The sequence below is a fragment of the Solea solea genome, chromosome 2 (assembly GCF_958295425.1).
Source record: "Solea solea chromosome 2, fSolSol10.1, whole genome shotgun sequence".
Classification (NCBI taxonomy): Eukaryota; Metazoa; Chordata; class Actinopteri; order Pleuronectiformes; family Soleidae; genus Solea; species Solea solea.
The window spans coordinates 30,802,220-30,825,589 of record NC_081135.1 but is presented as its reverse complement, the minus strand read 5'-3'; the positions used below and the strand labels follow the sequence as shown (position 1 = coordinate 30,825,589).

At 40.7% G+C, this 23,370-nt stretch overlaps 3 protein-coding genes across 4 annotated transcripts; 2 read left to right on the top strand and 1 right to left on the bottom strand.

Moving 5' to 3' along the window:
• Positions 1–2,853: 2,853 nt before the first annotated feature.
• Positions 2,854–5,630, top strand: cryba2b (crystallin, beta A2b). Its single transcript, XM_058623345.1, has 5 exons — positions 2,854–3,005; positions 3,565–3,737; positions 4,512–4,653; positions 4,763–4,905; positions 5,238–5,630. Exons 2-5 carry the CDS (start codon positions 3,580–3,582, stop codon positions 5,383–5,385), a joined length of 591 nt encoding a protein of 196 aa, XP_058479328.1. The 5' UTR covers positions 2,854–3,005; positions 3,565–3,579; the 3' UTR covers positions 5,386–5,630.
• A 1,366-nt stretch (positions 5,631–6,996) lies between these two features.
• On the top strand, positions 6,997–13,375 carry fev (FEV transcription factor, ETS family member). Of its 2 annotated transcripts, none has more exons than XM_058622212.1 (3): positions 6,997–7,076; positions 10,880–10,951; positions 11,739–13,375. In XM_058622212.1, the coding sequence occupies exon 3, from the start codon at positions 11,798–11,800 to the stop codon at positions 12,278–12,280; it is 483 nt and encodes a 160-aa protein (XP_058478195.1). In that variant the 5' UTR covers positions 6,997–7,076; positions 10,880–10,951; positions 11,739–11,797; the 3' UTR covers positions 12,281–13,375. The 2 variants fall into 2 exon arrangements, with proteins under 2 accessions (XP_058478195.1, XP_058478194.1); XM_058622211.1 differs by lacking the exon at positions 6,997–7,076 and adding an exon at positions 9,561–10,238.
• A 7,658-nt stretch (positions 13,376–21,033) lies between these two features.
• cdk5r2b (cyclin dependent kinase 5, regulatory subunit 2b (p39)) lies at positions 21,034–22,432 on the bottom strand. Its single transcript, XM_058622071.1, has one exon. The coding sequence runs from the start codon at positions 22,125–22,127 to the stop codon at positions 21,240–21,242; it is 888 nt and encodes a 295-aa protein (XP_058478054.1). The 5' UTR covers positions 22,128–22,432; the 3' UTR covers positions 21,034–21,239.
• Positions 22,433–23,370: the final 938 nt, after the last annotated feature.

Below are 23,370 nucleotides of genomic sequence, written 5' to 3'. Positions count from 1 at the left end.
CCTATAATGTTTTACATTTGACTGCATGAGTGGAATAGAGAGACTAATGTAGAAGCAAGAAAAGTGTGTTTTAAAACTCTTGCTATCCGACGCTCCACAAATGATTTCACAAAAGTGTACATGTTTAACGTCCTGTGTGTTCCACTTTCTTTGTCACTCCTAATGCCTGTGTAGAAATAGAAAGATCATGTTGCAGAGGTCACCAGCAGGGCTTGATGACCATGTGTAATGGATTTTTTTTTGGTTTTAAAAAAATACAGCAAGATAAGGATTCAAAGTACTGCTGTACTGGCTTTTTTTTTTTTTTTTACAGGTACTGTGTCTCTGACACATGCAAATCCCCACCCCACCCAACCCCCAGGTATATTTAACAGGGAAATAAGTGTGTGTGTGTGTGTGTAGCGAGTTTCACAAGAAGCAGAACATCCATAAAATACACATACAGTATCGTGCATGTGTGTATATATACGATATACTGTGTATTTATAGATATGTGTGCACACAAACACACACACACACACTTGTCGCTCTATAGTTGTGGGGACACATATTGATATAATGCATTTGTCGTAGAACCCTAACCCAAACAAGCTCAACTTATCACCTAACCTGACTCATTTTAACCAAACCTAACCCTAACTCTAACACCGGCCATCAAAAAGCATGTTACAAGGTCCTCACAATGTACACAATGACACACACACACACACACACACTAATACAATATCTGTTTCTATAGAATCCTGTTGTTTCACCTGCCCATCACCTGCTCTGAGGCCAAGCAGGCTGGGTCTTGCACACTCACACACACACACACACACACACATTATGCAAAGACAAGGACAATGAATGGTTTAACAGAAGAGTAAACAGCTCGCACGTGACCACAGGTGTGACCCCCCCACCCCCACCCCTCTTCATGCCCCGCCCACACAGAGGCACAAAGCCAACTCCCTCATTCATGTTCATGTGTTCACATTCACAGTCATACTTTATCAATCTTAAGTACCAGCTTATGTCTGTGTGTTATATCTCTTATACAGTATAATATAGAGTGAACTGAGGAGGCCTGGGGCCACATGGTGGATTAGTGACTGTTGCCTTGCTGCAAAAAGACAGAGGCTTGTGTGGAGTTTGCATGTTCTCCCTGTGAGTCCTCTGGTGTCGTTAAACACATGCAGAGGTGGATTAGACACTCTAACATGATTGTATGTGAGAGTGAATGGTCATTCGTCCCTGCATGCTGTCCCTGTGATGGACTGTCCAGAGTGTAGCCTGCCTTTTTGCCCTATGTCAGCTGGGATTGGGTCCAGAATGAAGCTTTACCAACCCGATTGCAATAAACATCTTTGCCACTAGATGTCACCGACAAAGAAGGAAAATGTCTCCCTGATACTCAACACTGAGGCTGTTGATAAGTGATGCACAGAGGAGGCAGGGAACACACGTCAGAGATAACAGTGAGTGAGGATGGAGAAGGAGCTCTCTGACATGAAAAGTCCAATTATCAACACTGACCTGTTCAGTTAGAAGTGGAGACACAGTGTTTTTAAGAGTGCTCACCATCACATGTTTGAGTCTATGTTGACTTATAATAGTAATTAATATATATATATATTTCAGTATGCAGTCCAAATGACAGAAAGTGAATATGCACACACATGAGTCAAAGTACCTCAGTGTGTTCCATTTTCAAGTAAGACAAAAAAGGACATCAATAATTGAACTGAAATCTACAAAAGTAACGAACAAAACACTATTTACTGACAAATACTATGGACCACTTCTTTCTGTTATCGGTGTGTGTGTGTGTGTCTTTAAGGTTCATTTTTGGAGAAACAATCTAACAGTGTGGTCTCAAACGCAGGGGCCCCAAAATCAGTTTAATGTGGCCCCTTTTGAATTTCTAAAAAAATTTTTTAATTTGTAAAGCACTTTAAAACAACCACAGTGGACCAAAGTGCTGTACAGAATAATAGATAAAAGACATAAAAGCTCACACAAGGCAATGAATAATAGATAAAAGACATAAAAGCTCACACAAGGCAATAAAATACATATAAAACAGGAATAAAAATGGCATATCATTTTAAACTCATATTGCCCACCCTTACTGAACACTCACTTCTTCCCGAAAAAGCTTTTTTTTCACTTAGTTAAACCAGTGTGGTTAAATGACCATAGACAGTTGCACTGGACATATAATTTGAATAAAGCAGAAAAAAACATGTCCTTTTTTCACTGTGATGTGTTAGTTTTCACCTGTGTTAAATGTATGTACTCGAGGATATATCATTGTTATATATAAAAATCTCCTATTTCCAACAACTTAATCATAGTTTCTTTTTTTTATTATCACCTTCAGAATATGTAACCAGAGCACTCGTGTCGCTAAGAGCCCACAATGACTTTCTCGACAGCTAATAATATTATAGTATACTGAGATATGGGAGTGCAAATAAGTATAAATAAATAAAGTCACAGGTTGGTCCCAATCGCAGTATCTTTTATTACAGTATTTGATTCTCTTGTTTTCCACAGCAACAACTGTTAAAGAAAAAGAAGATTCGAGGATGCCCTCTGGATGAAGTTGGCACTTGCCCTTTTCCCACCTCCAGTTCCGGATCAAGGTTACCAGCAGCAGAGGGTGACATGGGAAGAGCTCAGCTCCCAGAATGTGTCCATTATCCTGCCGCACCAATCAAACTGTTGTGTCAGTGCGTTGCCATTGTATAGTCCTGGCTCAGGTTGCCACTGAGAATGGCTGCCGTACTGATGACTAAGTCAGTTTGGGGCTCTGAGGACAATAGTGTTGTGGAGCCTCCACAAAGCACGAGGCTAATGCTCCCCTTTCAGCTGGGCCGCTCAGCTGCTGAGTGTGCAAGGCTGCCGGGCAAATGGAGTGTGGCGCAGGGTCCAGGGGGGGCTCGGCCCTATAAAAACGCACCAGAGGGTCTCTCCCGCGACATTGATTATACTGGATCTGTCCCACCTCAGTACTGTCTGTGAGTATGCCAACACACCGCTTGAGAAAAGAAAGCAATGCAATCAGGAGACAGCTCTGTGTACTGGGGTGGAGTCCGACTGCCACCAACATGCTGCTCAGAAACTCTCTGGTTGATTGGTAGACTTGTGTGCATGCAGGTTGATTTAAAGGAGGTTTGATTTGCAACGAGTAAAAAAGAAAAAAGAAACACATGGAAGCAACACTGTTCATTTAAAAGAGAGGGATAGTTGGAATAGTTGGATGGCTGTGTAACGGTTCATTTACAGGCTGCTTTCTTCTTGATAGAATCTCCTGCAATATAGAAGAGACAAATCTGTGCTGTGGAGAAATGGAAAACAATGATGAATGCATGTTTTTCCACTAGTGACACACGAGGAGGGAACCCTTTGAAGAGTAAATATAGAATAACATAGTATTAACAGACAGGTGCCAATCGTATTAACTCCTACCTTTAGCTTCTTGAGGCTTCTTGTGTTTGAAAGATAATTAAGGTACTAATACATGCTTTAGTCCCATATCATTATTGTAACCCTTTTATTTTTATAACCTTCTCGTAGATAAAAGCAGCAACCATGAACACTCAGCAGATGGAGCAGATGGGCCAGTTCAGGATCACGGTCTGGGAGGAGGAGAACTTCCAGGGAAAGCGCTGTGAGTTCATGCTGGAGTGCCAGAACATCATGGAGAGGGGATTCCACAAGATTCGCTCCATCAAGGTCGAGAATGGACCGTAAGTTGACATTTGCAGGCCGCCTTCTGAATGTCATGTTCCACTTCCCTCTACTCTCTGGTCTGCCCACGTATCTATACTTTGTGTTTATCTCATCTTTGAATTTATTCTTTTTTTTTTAGGAATAATGTCTTAGGGTAACATTGGGAGTTAGATTATTATTATTATTATTATTATTTTTACACACATTAACCAAAAGCTACACAACATAAATTAAAACCACACATTTTCTGTGTGCTCTCAATTCATCTGCTTGATTAAAGAAAACACGACTCAAATAACAAGTCTAATCAACACAAAAAAAGACCCAGGATCATAAATTACAGCCGACAGTGTTATCACATTGCCGTTTGGCAAGTGTGGTTCGCATGTGCATGTGCCTGCACCCAAGTGTGACCCTGTTGTGATATGAGTTTGCTGTGTGCAGCTGCTGGCTGTGAGCCCCAGTGTCTGACTGACTGATGATCAGATAAAAGGCCCTGGGTGCAGCAGCAGCAGCAGCAGCAGCAGCAGCAGTGGAGGGAGGAGCAGCACTATCTAATGTTTGTTTTGTGCTCATGGGGACAAAGGAAGCTGCATGTGGCTTTCACTTGTGGCCATTCTGTGGCTGTTGGACTCTATTGTTGAATGAAAATTATATATATATATATGTTTAGCTTTTCACTAAAAGTACTCATGTGTATTTGAGTTTTATTTTTGTTTTTCCTTCTAATATTTTTACTTAATCCTGGCACACATAAACATGAAACTTCTCCTCTCATCTCTATCCACCAGTTGGGTGGGTTATGAGTACCCAGAGTTCCAGGGACAGCAGTTTATCCTGGAGAAGGGAGACTATCCTCGCTACGAGGCCTGGAGTGGAAACAGCAGCTACAGAACCGAGCACCTGCTTTCCTTCAGACCCATCAAGTGTGCTGTAAGACCCACCATCCTCATGACTCATAAAAGCTGCTCTATGGTTAGAACCATAATTGAGGCCCCCTTGATGTGTTGACAGCCCCTTTCCTCTGCCTCCTCTCCTGCAGAACCACAGTGACAGCAAGGTGACCCTGTACGAGTGTGAGGACTTCCAGGGACGTAAGTTTGAAATGTGCGACGACTACCCCTCCCTACAGGCCATGGGTTGGTGCAGCAAGGAGGTGCCCTCTATCAAAATCAACTCAGGAGCGTAAGTGATACACGTTTGTCTGTTTGTTTTATTAGTATGATTTATTTTAGTCTTCAAATATTCTGCAAGAAAACATTCAGTTAGTCTAAGGTGGTATATTAGAGTTCAGCAAGCATGCATGCAACTGAAACCTCTTGAGGAAACCGGTTGCCTTGAATCCTTTTAGGTTTCTTTACTTAGACTTAATTCAACATGAGAGAATAGTCAAATGAAGTGAATTAAAATAGCTCTATTTTTTTTTTTTTCTAGAAAATTAACATAGTTAAAAACTAGCCTTCACTCACTCACTCACTCCCTCATCCTCACTCACCCCCCTCTCTCTCTGTCTGCAGCTGGGTGGCCTACCAGTTCCCTGGTTACCGTGGCTACCAGTACATCATGGAGAGAGACAGACACCAAGGCGAGTACAGAAACTACAACGAGTACAGCACCCAGGCTCACACCAACCAGGTGCAGTCCATTCGTAGGATCCAGCAATAAGCCTCCACTCTGCCTCCTCCTGCCTGATCTGACCTAAAGAGAAAAAAAAAAAAACAACACATACTCATCCTGAAGCATTTTCTCCACTGGAGCCTTGGACAGACTGCTGTCACAGAACAGTATGGATGGACAAACTCTTTCTATCGCTATGTGGCTCTGCGTGTATGGATATTTAAGCACCTACTTCTACTGGCATGCCAAAGCATGTGTTTGAAATAGGAAATAAAGGCTTTTCTTCAAAACTAGACTGTTTGTCTGTATTTTTTTGAATCCCCCACCACCCCCACCCACCTCAATGAACTCAAATCAACCAACAATTAGCTAAAACTAATCTGTTGATCGATTTGTCCCTTTGGTTTTGATGGCAAGTCGTATTATTTGAGCCCATGTCTCGACTAGTTCTTTGAACTATATAGTGTCAGAGTTTGCTTTTGTATTTAAAGGAAATATTTAGAGAAACACACATGGAGTGAGTAGATTCTGTTAGACTTTAGGTTGTTCTTGTCAGACTGTATTCTTATTTCCAAATAAACAAGAACATGATATCCCGTTTGTTTCTATTGTTTGTTCTTCATCTCACAAAATGGCTAAAAGAGTGAAGCTGTTGCAGAAGCACCATGTTGGCTTTGGCTGCTCCATTATTTGTCAGCGTACAAATATTCCGCAGCCGCAAACCATTAAAACAAAGCCAGGAACACTTTTGTTACACATTTATCTTTGATAAGTTTTGCTGTGTGCTGCGGTGTCGGCACACATGCGGCTGGAGGCCAGCAGAGGTCCTCTGAGAGACGCAGCGCGATCCCATTTAACTGATTTCAGTTATTATTGATGAAAGGAAGGAAAACATGCACCTAGATCCTGAAACGTGTTTGAAGAAGCAACCTGTCAGACGACTCACTTTAAAGGCAGTAACCCAAATGCTCACAAAACAGTTTTAGCAAACACCGACCCGGACAATTCATGTCCCCAGGCCTGCTGATCATGCTCTTCTTCTTTTATCTTCGTCATTAATATGTGAACGACATTTAACTTAACTACATTTGTCAAAGCAATAAAGAAACATGGGATTAAAAGTGCTTGAAACCAAATTGAATGTACATCTACTTTTGTACAGCTCACCACCCTGCATGAAAACCATGAATTTTAATGACGTGTTTGCAAATTGCAAGGCTGTAAATGCTGATGTTTAGCTGCAACCAGTCAACACGACACCAGGAAACATCACAAAGACTGATGTCATCTCAGATTTACAAATGAAAAAAAGCAGTGTCCATATCATTTTGGATCCTTTCCTTCAGCAGTTCAACCTGCGTGGCACATAAGCCTTTCACATGAAGTCTAACAGCCAAGCAGTTGTTTGTTTATTCTAATGCCTTACTGTCATTATGTTTATCTTACAGTCGCATGCCGGGATCCTGGAGTGTGTTTACCTCCACACACTCCTCCTGTTGGTCCAGGACGTGGGATTCCGTGTTACACACCCAGGAGCCTGCTCCGACTCACAGTCCCACACCCAAATAACCAGGATCTTTTAATAAATGTGTAACCATTGCACACACACCTTTCTCAAATATACATTCCTCTGCAGACTGATTAAAGGCTGGGGCTGCACCGGGGCTTGCAGAGGAGTGTGACTCTTCACTGGCGAAGGAAGTTGCAAGCTGGGGCTCTTTGGTCTGCAGAGCACCAAGGTAGGTTTTTAAGAAGGAATTTCAGTACGATTCTTCATGATAGCTTATTTAATCATGTTGTTTGTATTGGTTATAACTAATTTATGTACAAATGAAGAAATGACATTTGATCATTTCCTATTATGTAACAATATGACAGAGGCAATTTAGGGCCTTCATTTTGCTAACTTTTTCCAAGACAATTAGTTAAATTTTACACATACATGCAAGACTAACATGCGTTTAAGACTTAAGACTATAGCACTAGCATTGTAATTGGTGTTGAAAACATGTATTTGTTTTTTTTTTTGTCTTTCTCTCTGTGAATATCTGGACTCAATGCTCATAAATAACTGTATACCTGTATATTCATATTTATCTTTCCTGCGCCGTCAATGATTTCAGTCTTGCTTTCGAGGCTTGTTTTAAGTTGCCTGCGACTTTTACTTGGACACAGGCAGCTAAAGCAAGTCTGGAACGCCAAAGACACACCTACAAAAAAAACAGCCCCGAGGAGTTGTTGCTATGTGAAGAATGGAAAATCCTGTTTTTAGTTCAATACTATACCTTCTTCTTCTTCTTCTCTTTACTTCTCTTCCTCTCGGTTCATAGTGTTGCCTTATATGAGAGCAGCTAAAACGAGTATAACCATGTACTCATTCACCTTTTGCATCATGCAATGTGTGTCTGTGTGTGTCTGAGGTCAGTCAGCTGACACATCATAGATTAATGAACGTTTAGTAGACCGTTTTCTATTACTTTTCTATTCAGCCGATTTTTAATGTCCTTTTTTCCACCTTTTTTTGATTAACATAATGTAGTGATTGCTATTTTTTTCTCTACACTTTTTCCAAAATTAATTATAGATAGAATTACAGATTATTGTTTGGGCTGTGCAGTGCTACTGTTTACTCAGAGTCTCTTTTGTCACATGCAGGAGAAACCAAAGTTGCATTTTCGCAGGTGTTCAGGTACCAGTGACCTTTTTTAACTACTGAACCATTGTTTTTCTAAACTGAAAGCCTTGTACTTCATATACTTGCTGATAAATAAAGTTGTGACCCAAATATGTGTACAGTAGCACTTCTTCCAAATGCTTATTATCATATAATATTGTGTTCACTGCATGGGAACTTATTGTGATTATTGGGAGTTGACAAGTTTTTTTTTTAAAAAGTACTTTAGTCTTGTGTGTTGCAGCTTAACAAGAATATGGTTGTTTCACTGAACTCCATTAATTGGTATTTTGTCACAGCAGAAGAAACCAAAGGTGCATTTCAACTGGATATAGTTCCAAGAACCTTAAGGGAGAGAAGATGTATGTTTCCATCTAAGGATTTAAGCAGTAAATGGACCTAAATAAATGTCCCTGCTCATGGTGTGGGTACTTTAGGACAGTACCAGGAACCATCCAGGTGGAACTTGCCCTGCTACATTTCTGATTGGTTGGAGCACTTTGTATTCTACTTAACCCCCTGCCTTTTTTTTTTTTTTACTTCATGCTGAGAATGGACGCTGCAAAGATAACATTTGACGGATGATATGACATAAATGTCCAGAGCCTTCAGAGCAGCAGCAAAGACAACTTTCAGAGATAGTGATAGTGACTAGAAATAAGAAGGTTTCGAAGTCAGGATATCAGGTCTGTGTCCTCCAGTGTCAGGAAAAGCAAAAAAACCAACTGAACTCTTAAAATATAAAACAAATAAATAAAATGACAACAAAAGCAGCACAGACCGCTGCACCATGTAAATGGTATCGTCACCTGGAAGCTTTGTTTGGACTTAGTAATGCAACAGTGAAAGGCTCATTCATAGTGTTGAGTCAACAGATGATGTGGTGTAAGTATAAGTATAATTAGCAATGTCAATAATATCAATTGTGGCCATCTTTCTTTTGACATTAAAGGTGCAGTGTGTCAAATGTGGTGAGCGACTCGGCATGCAGTGTCACCACCACGTTGCAGTCATTATACATCCATCTATACCAAAAACATCCTCAACCATCACAAGATGCCAATCCACGCGAGATCTATCCTCACATACATGTCTTTATTGTTTTTAAGGACTTAAAATAAAAGAACATTAGTATTAGGCGTTTTAATTGATTATATCGCATTAAATGGGCGCACAAGCACAGTGGGGGTGAGAACCAAACAAATGGTTTAATATTATCATTAACTACATCTATTTCCTTTATTTCTCTTTGTTTTGGCATTACAGCACTTATTTGTCCAATCTGCAATTTTCAAAATAAAGGCATTTAAAGCATATCACCACATGTGCCTGCTTGAAAAACATTATGCAAGAGAATTGGTGTTGACATGATATTAAAACAAAAACAATGTGATCAATGTTTGCAGCTGAATAAAAGTATTTTAGACTTGTGTTAAATGGTGAAAAGTAATGCACAATAATATGTTTTATCTGGCATTAATGGGTGACATACTGTTATAATAATAATAATGATGCTGTACATCACATTGGCCTTTATACGCTTCATACAGTCCCATTCTTTTAAAAGAAAATAAATAGAATTAGAGGAATAATACATGATTGGACATCAGGAGCCATGGTTTTAAAGTTACAACCTCATTACCCCTCATATTGAGGCTGTATAACCTTAAACCCACAAACAGAAGGTTGGGCTGGGATGAAATGTTCTTGTTTTCCCATGTGCACTGAGGCGTGATTTTCAAGGTAAATGTTCTTTTTCCAACATGGAATAGGTCTTTGTTGTTTGCCAAGAGGTAAAGAGGCGGAAAAGTGAGGAGGATCTGAACTGGTTTCCATGTCAAACACTTCAATTCACCATAGAAACCCAGATCTTAACGTGGAAACTTTATTAAACTGTGATGGTGGATTGATAAGGGCCGAATTTCTATCGGCCTCTTTTTATTGTGGGCACCAGGCGGGCTGACAGAGGTAAATTGCTCTTTTAATTAAAGCAATGCACCAGGGGAAATTGCTGTCTGAATATTGTCTCAGAGATGGGGGCCAGTGACAGTTGCCTGGAAACTTCAATCTGTCCCCCGCATTTATTCCAGATCACAGTTATGAGATAAACTTTAATAAAAATCGTTTCCTCCGCCGCCAACGAAATGAAATCCAACCCTTTCTGAACAAGGGAACACAATGAGGCAGGACTGCGGAGGAAACCTCATGTTCAGCATGTATCTCTCAGGTTCGTCGTTTTGTCAAGTAAAAGTCACAGAAACGGCTCGCTGTTGCGTAATTGTGGCGTTTTCTGGAGGGACGGCGACGCTGCTGCCTCCGTGTGCTGGACGCAGCTTTTTGTTCAGCCTTTTTCAATCTGAAAGCCCCGTCTGCTCTTTTGTCGGAAATCGGAAATCCTTTTTCCTGGACGCGTTTCCTGGCTCCTCGTAGAGGAGAGACCGCACACACGACACGCGTAATGCGTTACACTGAGACTGGACCGGGACACAATTATAGGATTTTTTTTAATGATTATTATTTAATATTTAATCGATCCATCTTTTACTTTTATTTTATTTTATTTTTTTGAATCTGCACTAGTTCATAATAGGTCACAGCCACGTATAGGATATTTTACAAGAGCTGCCTTTCATTGCACGTTATACAGATTTAAAAAAAAGTGTAAATATTTACATTATATTCACCTTCGTACCCCGACGCTGATTATTACAGTGGAATCATTTTCTTTATTCTTTTTTATTTATGTTTTGGAGCAACTGCTGTAATGAAAAGAGATTGAAATAATGTCCTGCACTTAATTTTGTAATAATTTGAAAACAGAATGCACTGACGATGATGATGATGATGATGATGACCATTTGATTTCAGATCCAACAGAAAATCTGTTGAAAGAAAGCAAAGGGACATCATGGGGCCCTATAAATACAGGAGTACAAAAAGGTAAGGGAAAGTCCTTTTAAGTGAATTTTATTTATATTTTGTAACATATTTTCTAACTTTTCTGTATCAGAAAAATATTAATAACGAAATATTAAAAAATAAATAAAAAAAAGAGTTATGGTTTTATTTTGGTCATACATTTGGTATGACCAACGTTGGTGGAAAATAGGCCTTAATAATGTAACTAATCAATAATGTTTGCTATAAAGAAAAACATCAGTGATTATTAATCACGACTGAATGAAAAAACACTATATTTGCAGCCGCCTCGCGTTTGCTGGACAGATTATAAAATATCGATCCTAATTAAATATACATTTAATCATAATTTGTAATTCAATAAAACATTGAAAAATTCACGTCCATTGAAAAACCCGTAATGTTAACGCCTCGCAAAACAGTTGTAAAGCAAGGAAAATACATAAAAAAATGAAAGAATATGAATGAGTGTGACAACAATATTATATTAAACAGAGATATAAGACTCATAATTGAATACAGTTGTTTTTCCAAAGTGGATGATATAATATATTTAATTCGTAAAAAATGACACACGCAACAATTTTATAAATGAAAAAAAAGAAACATTATTTTTCTAAATGTATTATTCTCACATTAGCAGTTTTTAAAATCTTACTTAACTTATATATATATATTCTTATTTCTGTTATTATTAAATTTTGCTGCCTTCATTTTTATCGCTTATTTTCTCATCATATCACTCATTCAGTATCATTTGTCTTCATGGTTTGCGTTTTATAAACTGAGACTGTGTTCGTCCACGCAGGCAGCGGACAGATCCAGCTGTGGCAGTTCCTGCTCGAGCTGCTCTCTGACAGCTCCAACATGTCGTGCATCGCCTGGGAAGGAACCAACGGTGAGTTCAAGCTCATCGACCCGGACGAGGTGGCCCGGCGCTGGGGGGAACGCAAGAGTAAACCCAACATGAACTACGACAAGCTGAGCCGGGCGCTGCGCTACTACTACGACAAGAACATCATGACCAAAGTCCACGGCAAGAGATACGCGTATAAATTCGATTTCCACGGCTTGGCGCAGGTGTGCCAGCCGTCCACGACGGAACAGGCCATCTATAAGTTTCAGGGTAACTTCTCCCCGATTCCGTTCCCCGGGATTTCAAAACTGAACCTCATGGCTCCCGGCGTGGGGCCGTCGGGTTTCTCCTACTGGCCCGGATCCCCAACCACGGCTCTGTACCACAGCCACAACCTGCAGCCTCCGGGGGCCTTCGGCACCGTGTCCCCGTCCCACATCAGCTGCGTCAACAACATCAACAGCCTGAGCAACGTCAGCAGCCACTACAACTGACTATTAACGCACTGTTTTAGGCGTGGAATTGAAGCGCCGACGTGCGCCACGAACGAGAGGATAGGTGACACACGCGGGTGGAGGAAGACCGAAGGGGAAAATACGGTCCACACGCAAACCCACCCAAATTTTCTTATAAATAAATAAATAACATACAAATAACGAATTTTGCTCTTAATGTATAATTGGCCCCTGAGGCTGAAACGACACACGTGTGTGTACTTAGATAGTTTTAACCTGCGGGCCAAGCTTGGCCACCTAATTTTAACTGGCAATTATTATTATTCTAATCATAATAATGCAGATTAAGACTGGTTTACGTAATCCCAGGGGCCGCTGTATTACAAATTACGCGCTCCGTGCGCTTCATCAATCGATTAAAATTGAATCCACAGCTCAGAATTGCGTAAATTAATAAATAATACGGGCAGTTTTTTTCCTCAAATGAGCAAATGACAGATTATTATGTTTAACAGGGATAGTATTGGACACAACCAGTACGTTTTCACTGACCATCCTTTGGTTCTCGTCACTTCGTTCTTCCAGAGTTCTGGTTTCTGTGTTTGCTCCAATAACCAGCGATTACTGGACTACAGGCGCCATCTCGTGGTAGTTTGCACTCAATGCCTACCAGACTTTCACAAACTAGAGACAGCAATCAAGAGAGCGTAAACCTGCCAGTATATACTCTAAAATAATCAAATCATTACTTTCTTGGTTCCAACATTCCCAGCAAACATCACTCTCCTTTATGAGTTATTATTGTTGTTCTCAGGCAAACGAAAATCATACATCACCTTAAAAGATGAGTTAACTTTGTCATAAAATAAAGCCAATTCACTTGCAATAAAATAATCAAATCAAATAAACTGTTTGAGAAAATAGGTAGAGGTGAGATGTGTGTGTCATATAGCTCTGACGTTCCAGAAAATGTGAATACTCTGTAAATACTGTAGGGCACATGATAAGCTCAGGCTGTTGCTTGTTTTTTGTGTGTGAGTTTGGAGTGAATTATATAGTGCATTCACTCACAAGAGATCATAAACTGACTGTACCAATGGAAAAATTAAGTAAATAAAAACATTTAAAAAAAAATAGACTGTTATGATCAAGCAAATGTGTCAGTTACATCTTTACATTTTGTGTTTTTACTTAACTTTATCGTTCAAACCCCACAGTTTATGTTGTTAAAGTACAGTGACAGTCTGATTCCTGTTGTTTTTGAGGTGTTTTCTCAAGGTGAGTATTATTTATTTGATTTGTTATTCACGATTGTGAATAAAGTTGTTATAATGAGGGGAGGAATTAGTGGCAAATTGACTGATGCCACAGAAATGTATGACAGTGTGTTAGCGTGGCACTCTGAGACAAGCATTTACCTTATATACTACATTTACCCTATGTAAAATACAAAAGCTTCCTCTCCTGACTTCATGAGAAACATTATAGTTCATCTGCAGACAAAAAAATGTAGTAATGAGCCCACATCAATTCTGCATTTAACAGTTGTCATATGTAATTGGAATTTAAACAATCTAAACTAATAATAACGATAAAATAATAAAAATACTACTACCACTACTACTACTACTACTACTAATAATAATAATAATAATTCATTTTATTTATAGGCGCCTATTTATCTCAACACTCAAGGTCACCTTACAAAATCAACAGTAAAAACACTCAGTCCATCAATCAAGCAGTCATAAAAGCAGGCAATAAAACGACATAATAATACTAATAAGACTACATAAAAATACTGATAGTAATAAAAAACAAGAGAAAGGTTTCAGCTCAAAGGTTTAAACATATTATGGTTAATAAAAATAGTTTTCAGTAATCATAACGTGGTAAGTTAGGTCTTAACGTCACATGGGGGCGCCATATCTCCACCAACACCAGACGCCCTCTTTACATAACTGTGATAGCAGAACTGCTTCTAAAATAGAACATAAAAAAACACAACATGCAAATCGTCCATTAACCTCAAACCTCATTTCATGACAGTGAGATTACAGAGATGCGGGTCTTTTACTGTCTGGACGTGGAATGGACAGACTGTATAGTTTTGTATTTGTTATCCATATAGAGCCTGGTGTAAACACTTATAGATCCACATGGAGACCAAAACCTGGTCTAAATGAGGTACAATCTCATTTCTAAGGGAACTGGTAAATTAAATTAAGATATTAACTGGTGATGGTTAAGGTTAGGCATACTGTTACTCTTTGCATTTGAATGTGTGTGTATGTGTGTGTGGGTGTGTGAGAGAGAGGGGTGGGAGGGATGTGATGGTGTTGGTCACTCATTCACAACAGTGTGCATGTGCCTTGCATATCAATAGGTTCACTATTGACAAATGAATCTTTCTCTTTCACTCCCTCAACCACACACACACACACGTTTGTGCAGCATTCATAGTGAGGACACTCTCAGACACAATAGTCCATTCCAAATAAATCCCAAATCTAATCCCCATTCTAATACGAACCCTAAAACCAAGTCTTAGCTCTCAAAAAGCCCCTTTAAGGAGTGACAGGATGTGAGGAGCAGCCAAAATGTCCTCACTTTCCCAAAATGACCTCACTCGCTATGGTTTATTTGTTGTTGTTTTTTGGTCCTCGCAAAGACACCGATACAAGAACACACACACACACACACATACACACTGGTCTCAATGACTTCAGAGGACATTGCATTGACTTATAGTCATTTCCTGGAGACTTTACTCTAACCTTAACCTAACCCTGACCTCAGCCTAACTTTTATGTAATGGGGTCTTGATTTTTGTCCCCATCAGGAAGACAAGTCCCCATAATGTGAACAGATTTATGTCCCCACAACATAAGGAATACCAGGTACACACACACACACACACACACTCACGCACAAACAACACTTGTTCCACCATTTACAGCAAATGTGATCACATCATTGTCGTACAGATACAAACTCTCAAGAGCCATATGTGGGTCTGCTGAGTTCATGGGGTCACGGAGGGGAAATAAGGATTTGGCTTTGAACACATGTTGACTAGAGAGAGAAAGAGAGAGAGACTCTGTATACTTTTCACTCAGATTGAGTCACGTCCAAAACATATTATTCGACGTTGTCTTCTCCGCCTGCCGCTAATCTGCTGTGCCTATTGTTGCCACTGTAAGCCTCACTCATCCTCTCTCTTCTTCTTACATAACACACTAGGTGGGTGTTTTTTCCCCCCCGCAAGCCACAGGATTAAGAGTTGTGTCAAATGCAGAGCACAGGACACGGGTGGCGCTATAGAACTAAATATGAGGAGGACAGAGAAAAATAATTCATATTTTTCTTCTTATGTAACTCATATGTTTCGTTATGTAACTCCTAACGTATGGGGTTCGTCTTTGTGCAACCCTGTTTTCAGGAGCTCGGCGGTGCGTTCAGGTGACGGTGGGGAGAACTTCACGTGTGTATTGGTTGGAGAGAACTGGCATGTCAGACAGCACTGAATAAGAATGAAAGAAAAAAAATGAATGGGCGACTATGATACTTTTTGGGATTTACACAGTTACCGCACACTGGCTTTTCAAGAAAAAATGAATCATGTTTTCTGTGGGAAAGGGTCCCACGCTGTCTCATCAGTACACATTGTTATAATAAGGACACAGAGAGTGAGGCAGCCAGTGGGCTTGAGTGTGAAAGTGTTATAGTCGGTGGTGAGTCATTCCTCATGCAGGAGAGCGTGCGAGAGTGATAATGAAAGCTCGGCTAAATTAGACGACTACACCTACATGGTGCTGAAATAGATGCGCAAATGACAGACAGAGAGAAAGAAAGAGACAAGAGGAGATGAGAGAGAGGCACAGAAGGGTTTGAAGATGCAGTTTGACCTTTTATCACCCACAGGTCTGGACATACCGTGCACGTGCACGAGAAATACATAAACAAGTCCAAGTCATGGTCCTCTGAATATCTGTAATGGAAAAAATATGCCCCTAATGGTCAGGTAAAGGTGGTTAAATGAATATAATGCTTGTACACATTTGTATGTAGTAAAAAAAAGCAAGATTTTGTCTGTTACATAAAATGGATGAATAATCATGCAGATTCATGCAGTGTGAAATGACTCACTGGCAAATAAAGATGAAAAAAAGAAAAGAAACAATGGATTTTAAACACATCGTGAATAGAGCTGTTCATAAATATGTTGTTTTTCCCAAGTAAACCTGCTTCCATTCTGACCAACAACCTCTCACTGCGACTGGACACTGAAGTAATCTAGTTAAAGGGATTAACGGAGGGGTTATGTGGCAGGAGGGCAGCAAAATAGACATAATCCCTGCAAGGTCTTCCCTTGGTTGGTCGAATATAGCACGTAAATATTAGGTCAGGTAACAAGAGGTAGGAATTATTCTTTATTTGCAATTGAAATTCCTCTACCTGACAATATCAATATCTCACTGACGTGTTGCTACATTATTAGCCCTGAGAACACAGAGCGTTTTGGCTGCTTTTTTTCCCCATTATGTTAAAACGTGTATAAGAATATGAATGTGCAACATAGAGTGTCTTATATCCTTTTTTTCAGCACAACCTTTAGGCAATCTGATGAAAGAAAAAAATACATTTTCACCAACTGCATAAACAACATGTTAAAATTGGATTGAATTGTGAAATTTGGATCACAATTCAAAGTTCACTTAGCTATCTATTTTATGACTTCTGACTAATATCACTGCTAAAAATGCAGTACAAAATGAATCATGACTTTGACTAAACAACGAAAAAAAACTGCATTTTTTAAAAGCCTGAATATGTAACCTATAAACACAGGCTGTCCATATAAGGAATTGTGTATTATTACCATGGGTGCTCCTGCAGCACAGATCCATGCCGCGTGTGTGAGCACTAAGGGTTAAACTATGTGCATCCACACATTAACAGTATTTGGGAGCTATTATAGTGTGGTGGTAAAGTAGGTAGATAGATGAAATGATTGGCCACTTCTTCCACTTCTGTGGCCCATCTGCTTTAAGGTTTTGATGTGTCGTGTGCTCATAGATTCTCTGCATACCTTGGTTGTAACAAGTGGTTACTGTTGCCTTTCTATAACCTCAAACCAGCCTGGCCATTTTCCTCCAAGTAGAAAATCCTAGTTTCTGAAATACTTCGCAACATCCATCCATCTTCTATACCACTTTATCCTCCACATGAGGGTTGGGGTGACAGCTGACAGAGCTGACAGAGAGCAGGAGGCAGGGTACACGCTGGCAAGATCGCCAGTCCATCACAGGGCCACATAGACACAAACAACCATCCACTCTCACACTCACATCTACGGTCAATTTAGAGTGTCCAATCCCCCAATCTGCATGTTTTTGGACTGTGGGAGGAAACTGGCAGCAACATTCACAGCACCCAAATTACGTCACTTAACTCCCCTTTCTTCCCCAGTTTGAACTCCAGCAGCTCATCTTGACCGTGGCTAAATTCTGCCACACGACTGGCGGATTAGATATTCCTGACCTGTGACCTGGTGACCTGTACTCACAACATGACGGTCTGGTTGTTAGTTGGTTTCCTTAACCTGAGTGTTTATAGGTCAACTTTAATGGCAGGATCCAGCAGCAACATTATGTAACAGACTCCCAGTGCAGTGTTGCCAGTCCTCTCTTCATTATTAAGATTCAACCCAGGTTTCCTGAATATCTGTCTGCCAGCCTGCTTTCTGCATTCTTCTCGACTGTGTCTCTATAGTAACGGGAAGATAAGTGAATGAGAGCTGGACAAGCTGTGTGTGGCTGAGTGTGGGCTGAAACACAGCAGAAAACACACATTAACACCAAAGACGTGCACACAGTGTTTACCAAAATTCGCCCTCGTGTTCAAGTTTCTTGATGTCAAGTCAATCACTAAAGTACACATATCCATCTGTCTAATCAGAAAACACAGAAATGATTTATTTATTATTTTCTATCTATCTCTATCTATCTATCTATCTATCTATCTATCTATCTATCTATCTATCTATCTATCTATCTATCTATCTATCACCCACCAGCCTTTTTATTGGGTACACCTGACCCAAAATGCTTGTACATAACATATCGCAAATATCAAATCAGTATAAAAGAAAAGTAGTCGCTCTCCAACCATCTGTGTCCTCATTTGTCTTGTTGTGCTTTATTTCTCTCTTTCTCTACTTTCCACTTGTTTCCCCATCTCTCTCTCTCTCTCCCCGTATTTACTTCAAACTGTTCCTCTTCTGTTCCCTGTCTTTCCTATTTTTTATTTTAATTTGACCAAATTGTGTCCACTTCCCTTTATTTTAGCTCTCTAAATAGATACTGTGTGTCCCTCTTAGGCCACAACATACACACACACACACATGCAGAGATGGAGAGAGAGAGAGAGACAGAGAGACAGAGATTCACAGACAATTCTGAGACTGCAGCAGATTCTAGCCAATCACATGAAGGAACCGTCCAGCCCATGTGGCTTATTCATAAAACCAGTAGGAAAGCCTTATCGATGCAGCTCCATCCTGTTATTCAGCAGAGCTCCAACATACCCATCCTCTGAACCAGGGTAACTTCTGAAACTTCATAATGTGTCCTTTAAGAACATAATTCAAGTGCAATGTATAATGTTGTCCCTATTTCTTTAAATACAGAAAAGAAGATCAATACCTACCTGGGTTTTTTTTCTGTGTGAGTCTGTGTCCCCATTTCAGTGTGTGGCCTCAATTAGAACACGCAGGGCACACGGTTGATACCAAAAATATCCCTTTAAATGTGTCAGCAGGCCTCACTGTCCTAAATGTACAGCACGGCTAATTCAGCCGCAGCTTATTAGTAGTTGTTTATCTATTTGTTAAGCTTGAGTACTTTGCTTCGGTACACTTTTCCGTTCCGTTTCGCGGCAACCAAAGAAATCTCAGGAGTTTCCGTCTCATGGTACCATCATGGCAAACATATTTCTCATGGACTTATATCCACCGCACAAATGTGTCTCAAGGGCTCCCTTCAAAAAGGATTAGTGGGCGGATAAGGAGCTGTTGGTAATTATTGAGCGGGTCTGAACGGTTGGTACAAACACATTAGGTGACATGTGGTAGTGTTTGATTATTAAAACAATACAAAAGAGACTCGGCGTTCTACATAAGTTTGGATTTATTTCATCATCGTCACCATAAACAATCACTACATTGGCCTTTGATAAACATCTGGAGAGCATGAATGCAACTGTGGTGCAATGCCACACACAACACAATCATCTTAACATTATTTTCCATCGAGAAAAAAAAAAAAACGAAAACAAATGAACTGTACAAAAGAGCTATAATTCACAGATGACTGTCCTAATGATAGCTACTGCAGATTTAATGGCAAACACTCCTGCACCTGAAAGAAAACATTGATACATGGCCAAACAATGTGCAAAACATCAAAGGTTTGTTCACAGCTGTGCAAAAAATAGCAGCGTTGATATTCCACTGTCCAAACAACAAGTTTACAACACAACATCACAAATGATCACTCAGAAATGACCATAATACTGAATACTAACTGTCATCATGTTTGGTTTCAGAGTCTGAGTCAAATCATGTTTAGCTTATAGGAACCAAACCCCCCCCCCCCATGACACACTTGTCACTTGTGTCAGTGAGTAGTCACATTACATTCACTATTTACATTCCGTCCCGAAACTGTTGATGAATTAAATCCAGCAAACAGGCTCTCGCACAGCGTACATTTACAGAATTGGGGGGATCGGGCCACTGAAGCTCAGTTTTTGTAATGCTCGAACTACAGAACATCATGTGCAGCCACCTTCAAAGCAGGCAAAGGACAAACGATAACGAGCATATTCAACGTGAGATACTTATATGTAAACCATAGGACATTTCATAGTTGGCACGCATGAGATTAAAAACAATCACTTAAAAAAAAGAAAGAAAATAATATATATATGAATATATATATATATATATATTCTGTTCAATGACCTTTGCAACATTTTTCAAAGCAAATACACAGAGGCCTCTTGTTGGTAACGGTGCTGTATGGCCACCTATGGTCACATTTAGTGCTGTTTATCACATTCTATTGGGGGAAAGGATTCACTCATTTTTTTTTACATTTCTGCTCATCCTGTACCAGGTAGTATCAGATTTGTAGGCAAAAGCGAGCTACTTTCATTCAGAATCGTGTCACTCTATGGAGACTTTTCATTATCACACATGTAGAGGAATCTAATTAAAAATACACAACATAGCCAGGGTGTTGTTTCTGCTGGAGGGACCTTGATATATTCACGCAGAAGGTTTGCAAGTAAAACCACAGAGAAAATATCTACAATGATACAAGCAGTGTGTGTGTGTGTGTTGTCCCCTCCACGAATCATGCATGTGATATTTGCTGCATGTGTATCAGCTGACTTTTTTTTTTAGAAAAAAAGTCATGTATACTTCATCTGCAGGGGCTTCGAGTCTCGTCCTCTGAAGCCACGTTGCCGCTGTGTTGTGGAGAGAAAAAAATGACCCAAATAGCAGAAGGGGAGGGGAGGGGAGGGGCGGGGGAGACAGGGCTGCACAGGTCAGCACCTCGGACAGCGCCGCCTCTCCACAGTCCTCACCAACACGGATCTATTCTGGTCGTGCGTGGAACCTGCGCCTCACTGCGACATCCACTCACCTAACCAGAAAGTGGGCTAATCGTGAATGAAACGGGGGTGGGACGATGTCAATCACACAGAGGACAAGGCAAGGGGGGGGGGGGGCATGCATTTGATGAAATCTCCTACAATGTAACCTAAACTGATGTTGATCATGAGATTATCAGCCCACACATGAGAAGCCTTCTACACTGGCCCGTTCTTTCAAAACCACCTTCATGGTGGTTTTTTGCAAATCATTTACGTTTTGGTTTTTTTCCCCTGAAGAAAAAAAAAAATCACCAATCAGTTGTTCGTTTCAATGTCAACGATCCAGGTTTGTCTCGGTGGTGTCTCGTTGGTTTTTAAGGTCCTGGAAGACCTGGGTGAAAAAGTGCGGGTCCGCATTGAGCTGCAGCATTTTGGCACTCATCTTGTTGATGATCCGGAGCGACGTCTCCCAGAAAACGTCCTTGTTCGACTCGTTCATGAACGGCTTGAGTGGGTAGGAGATCTCGTTGCCCATGTAGGAGTAGGCGAGGTAGAGGCAAGTCTGAAATGTTCCCTGCAGCTCGGCCGGGCTGTCCACGCTGTCCGCTATCGTGTCCTCGCACAACAGGTACACGAACACCACGTTGGCCGGCGTGATGAAACCCTGGTCCTGCCAGCCCTGCAGCAAAAGAGTCCGGTCTATGTTCCGGAACCAGAGGATCACCTCCCCGCAGTTTAACTCTTTCAGTTTGTAACACCTGCGGCACATGAAGTCCCCCAGACAGCGCAGCAGCTCTCCCGTCGAAGCCTGGATGACTATCCTCCGCGGTGACAGCAGAGACAGGCTGCTCGGCTGCTTCTGCACCGAAGAGAGCCTTCCGTTTTGGGCGACAGCCTCATTTCTTTGCGTGGGTACCGTGGGCACCGGGACTGGGATGGGCGCTTTGGGTTTTTTCTCCTCGTTTTGGTGCGTTTTCCTGATGTTCTCGCTGTTGAGCTGCGCCACCTGGCTGGACGGCAGTTCACGGATGGTCGGCGGGTTCGGCGTCACCTTCTTGGCATTCTTCTTGGCCGAATTGGACACCAGCTTCTTCCAGGACAGCGAGACGAACATCGAGTGCCGCTTGAGACTCTTGTCGTTTTTGACTCCATCCCTCGCGACCTCGGCGTCCATTATAGACGCCTTCTTTGTCGCAGGAGATATAGAGAGTACGGTTCCCATGTCTGCAGAGGAGAGAGTGTGTGGATGCTGCGGCAACTTCAGCGCAGGATCTTCTTCTGCTGGGTGAGAGGAGGTGGAGAACAGTCACGACAACGATTGAAACTCCATTTACGCGTTCATTTAGTCCGTGTGATCGCTCCTTGGCGGTGATGCGCGAGGCTGGACACGGTTTTCAAGGTGAAGTTGTCTTCCCACAGATGCTCTGTGTCTGTCTGTCAGCGCCTCGGGGGACGTTCGCTGCGACACAATCCTCCGACTGCAGACTAAACCGAGATTAGTCGCGCTGCGTAATTCTGGGGTTCAAACGAACCAGCAAGTGCAGCGCGCGACTGACAGCCGACCCAGCCAATGAAAACGCCAATCAATGATCCAATCATCAGGGGCGTTTTTTTTAAAGGGCTGCGTTTCCATGAACAGCCTTTTTATAGGTAACACGCAGAGGAGTTTAAAAACAAAAGGCGCGACAGATCTTCCTTCCTTCCTTTGACACGAAAGAGGATAATGGCCTTCTGACCTTTTTTCTTAGAATTCAGGCTATTATTTGTTTTATTTTTTAATATGTGCCCCTAATCATCCTCTGTAAGTTCATTACTTTAGATTTCACATGAATGTTTATTTATTATGTCAGTGTTCTTATGTAACAAAGTACAAACACTTAAGTACAAAATTCACCTATATGTACTTTACTTTGTTATTTGTATTTCTACCAAATTTTACTTTTAATCCGCTTCTATCTTTGTTACTCGTTACTACCAAATAAAATCAGAAGAAGAAGAAGAAGAGTTGGCCTGTATTTATATGGAGCTTTTCTAGTCTTGATGAGCAGTTTTACACAAGAGCCAGGAATTGAACCCATGTATCAATGTTTTCTTTCAGGTGCAGGAGTGTTTGCCCACAACCTTCCAACAACTCGCCCTATCACTGAGATACCATGGCTCTACCAGTTCTCCTCATTTTATATAAGAAAATTACTTTTGATACTTAGACACAGTAAATGTAAAAACTTTTACTTGACTTCAACTTTTAAGTCATTTTCTGATCAGATACTTGTACATTTACTCAAGTGTCACCATTTAGGTACTTTATACAAGACTGTACTCATTTCAATTATTTATTGTATAATATTTATATATTATATAAATATTATATATTTTATATTTATATACCTCAGACCCATAAGCTGAAAACTGTTAGGAAATGACAATGTCCATCTGACATTGTTTGGAGAGCTGATTGGCCCTGA

Bases quoted from the DNA above. Each gene is read 5' to 3' on its own strand.
- cryba2b (XM_058623345.1), top strand. From the start codon at position 3,580: ATGAACACTCAGCAGATGGAGCAGATGGGCCAGTTCAGGATCACGGTC. The intron at 4,654-4,762 runs GTAAGACCCACC...CCTCTCCTGCAG, and splicing joins TCAGACCCATCAAGTGTGCT to AACCACAGTGACAGCAAGGT. The intron at 4,906-5,237 runs GTAAGTGATACA...CTCTGTCTGCAG, and splicing joins ATCAAAATCAACTCAGGAGC to CTGGGTGGCCTACCAGTTCC.
- fev (XM_058622211.1), top strand. From the start codon at position 10,190: ATGAGGCAGGACTGCGGAGGAAACCTCATGTTCAGCATGTATCTCTCA. The intron at 10,239-10,879 runs GTTCGTCGTTTT...ATTTGATTTCAG, and splicing joins GTTCAGCATGTATCTCTCAG to ATCCAACAGAAAATCTGTTG. The intron at 10,952-11,738 runs GTAAGGGAAAGT...TCGTCCACGCAG, and splicing joins AAATACAGGAGTACAAAAAG to GCAGCGGACAGATCCAGCTG.
- cdk5r2b (XM_058622071.1), bottom strand. From the start codon at position 22,127: ATGGGAACCGTACTCTCTATATCTCCTGCGACAAAGAAGGCGTCTATA.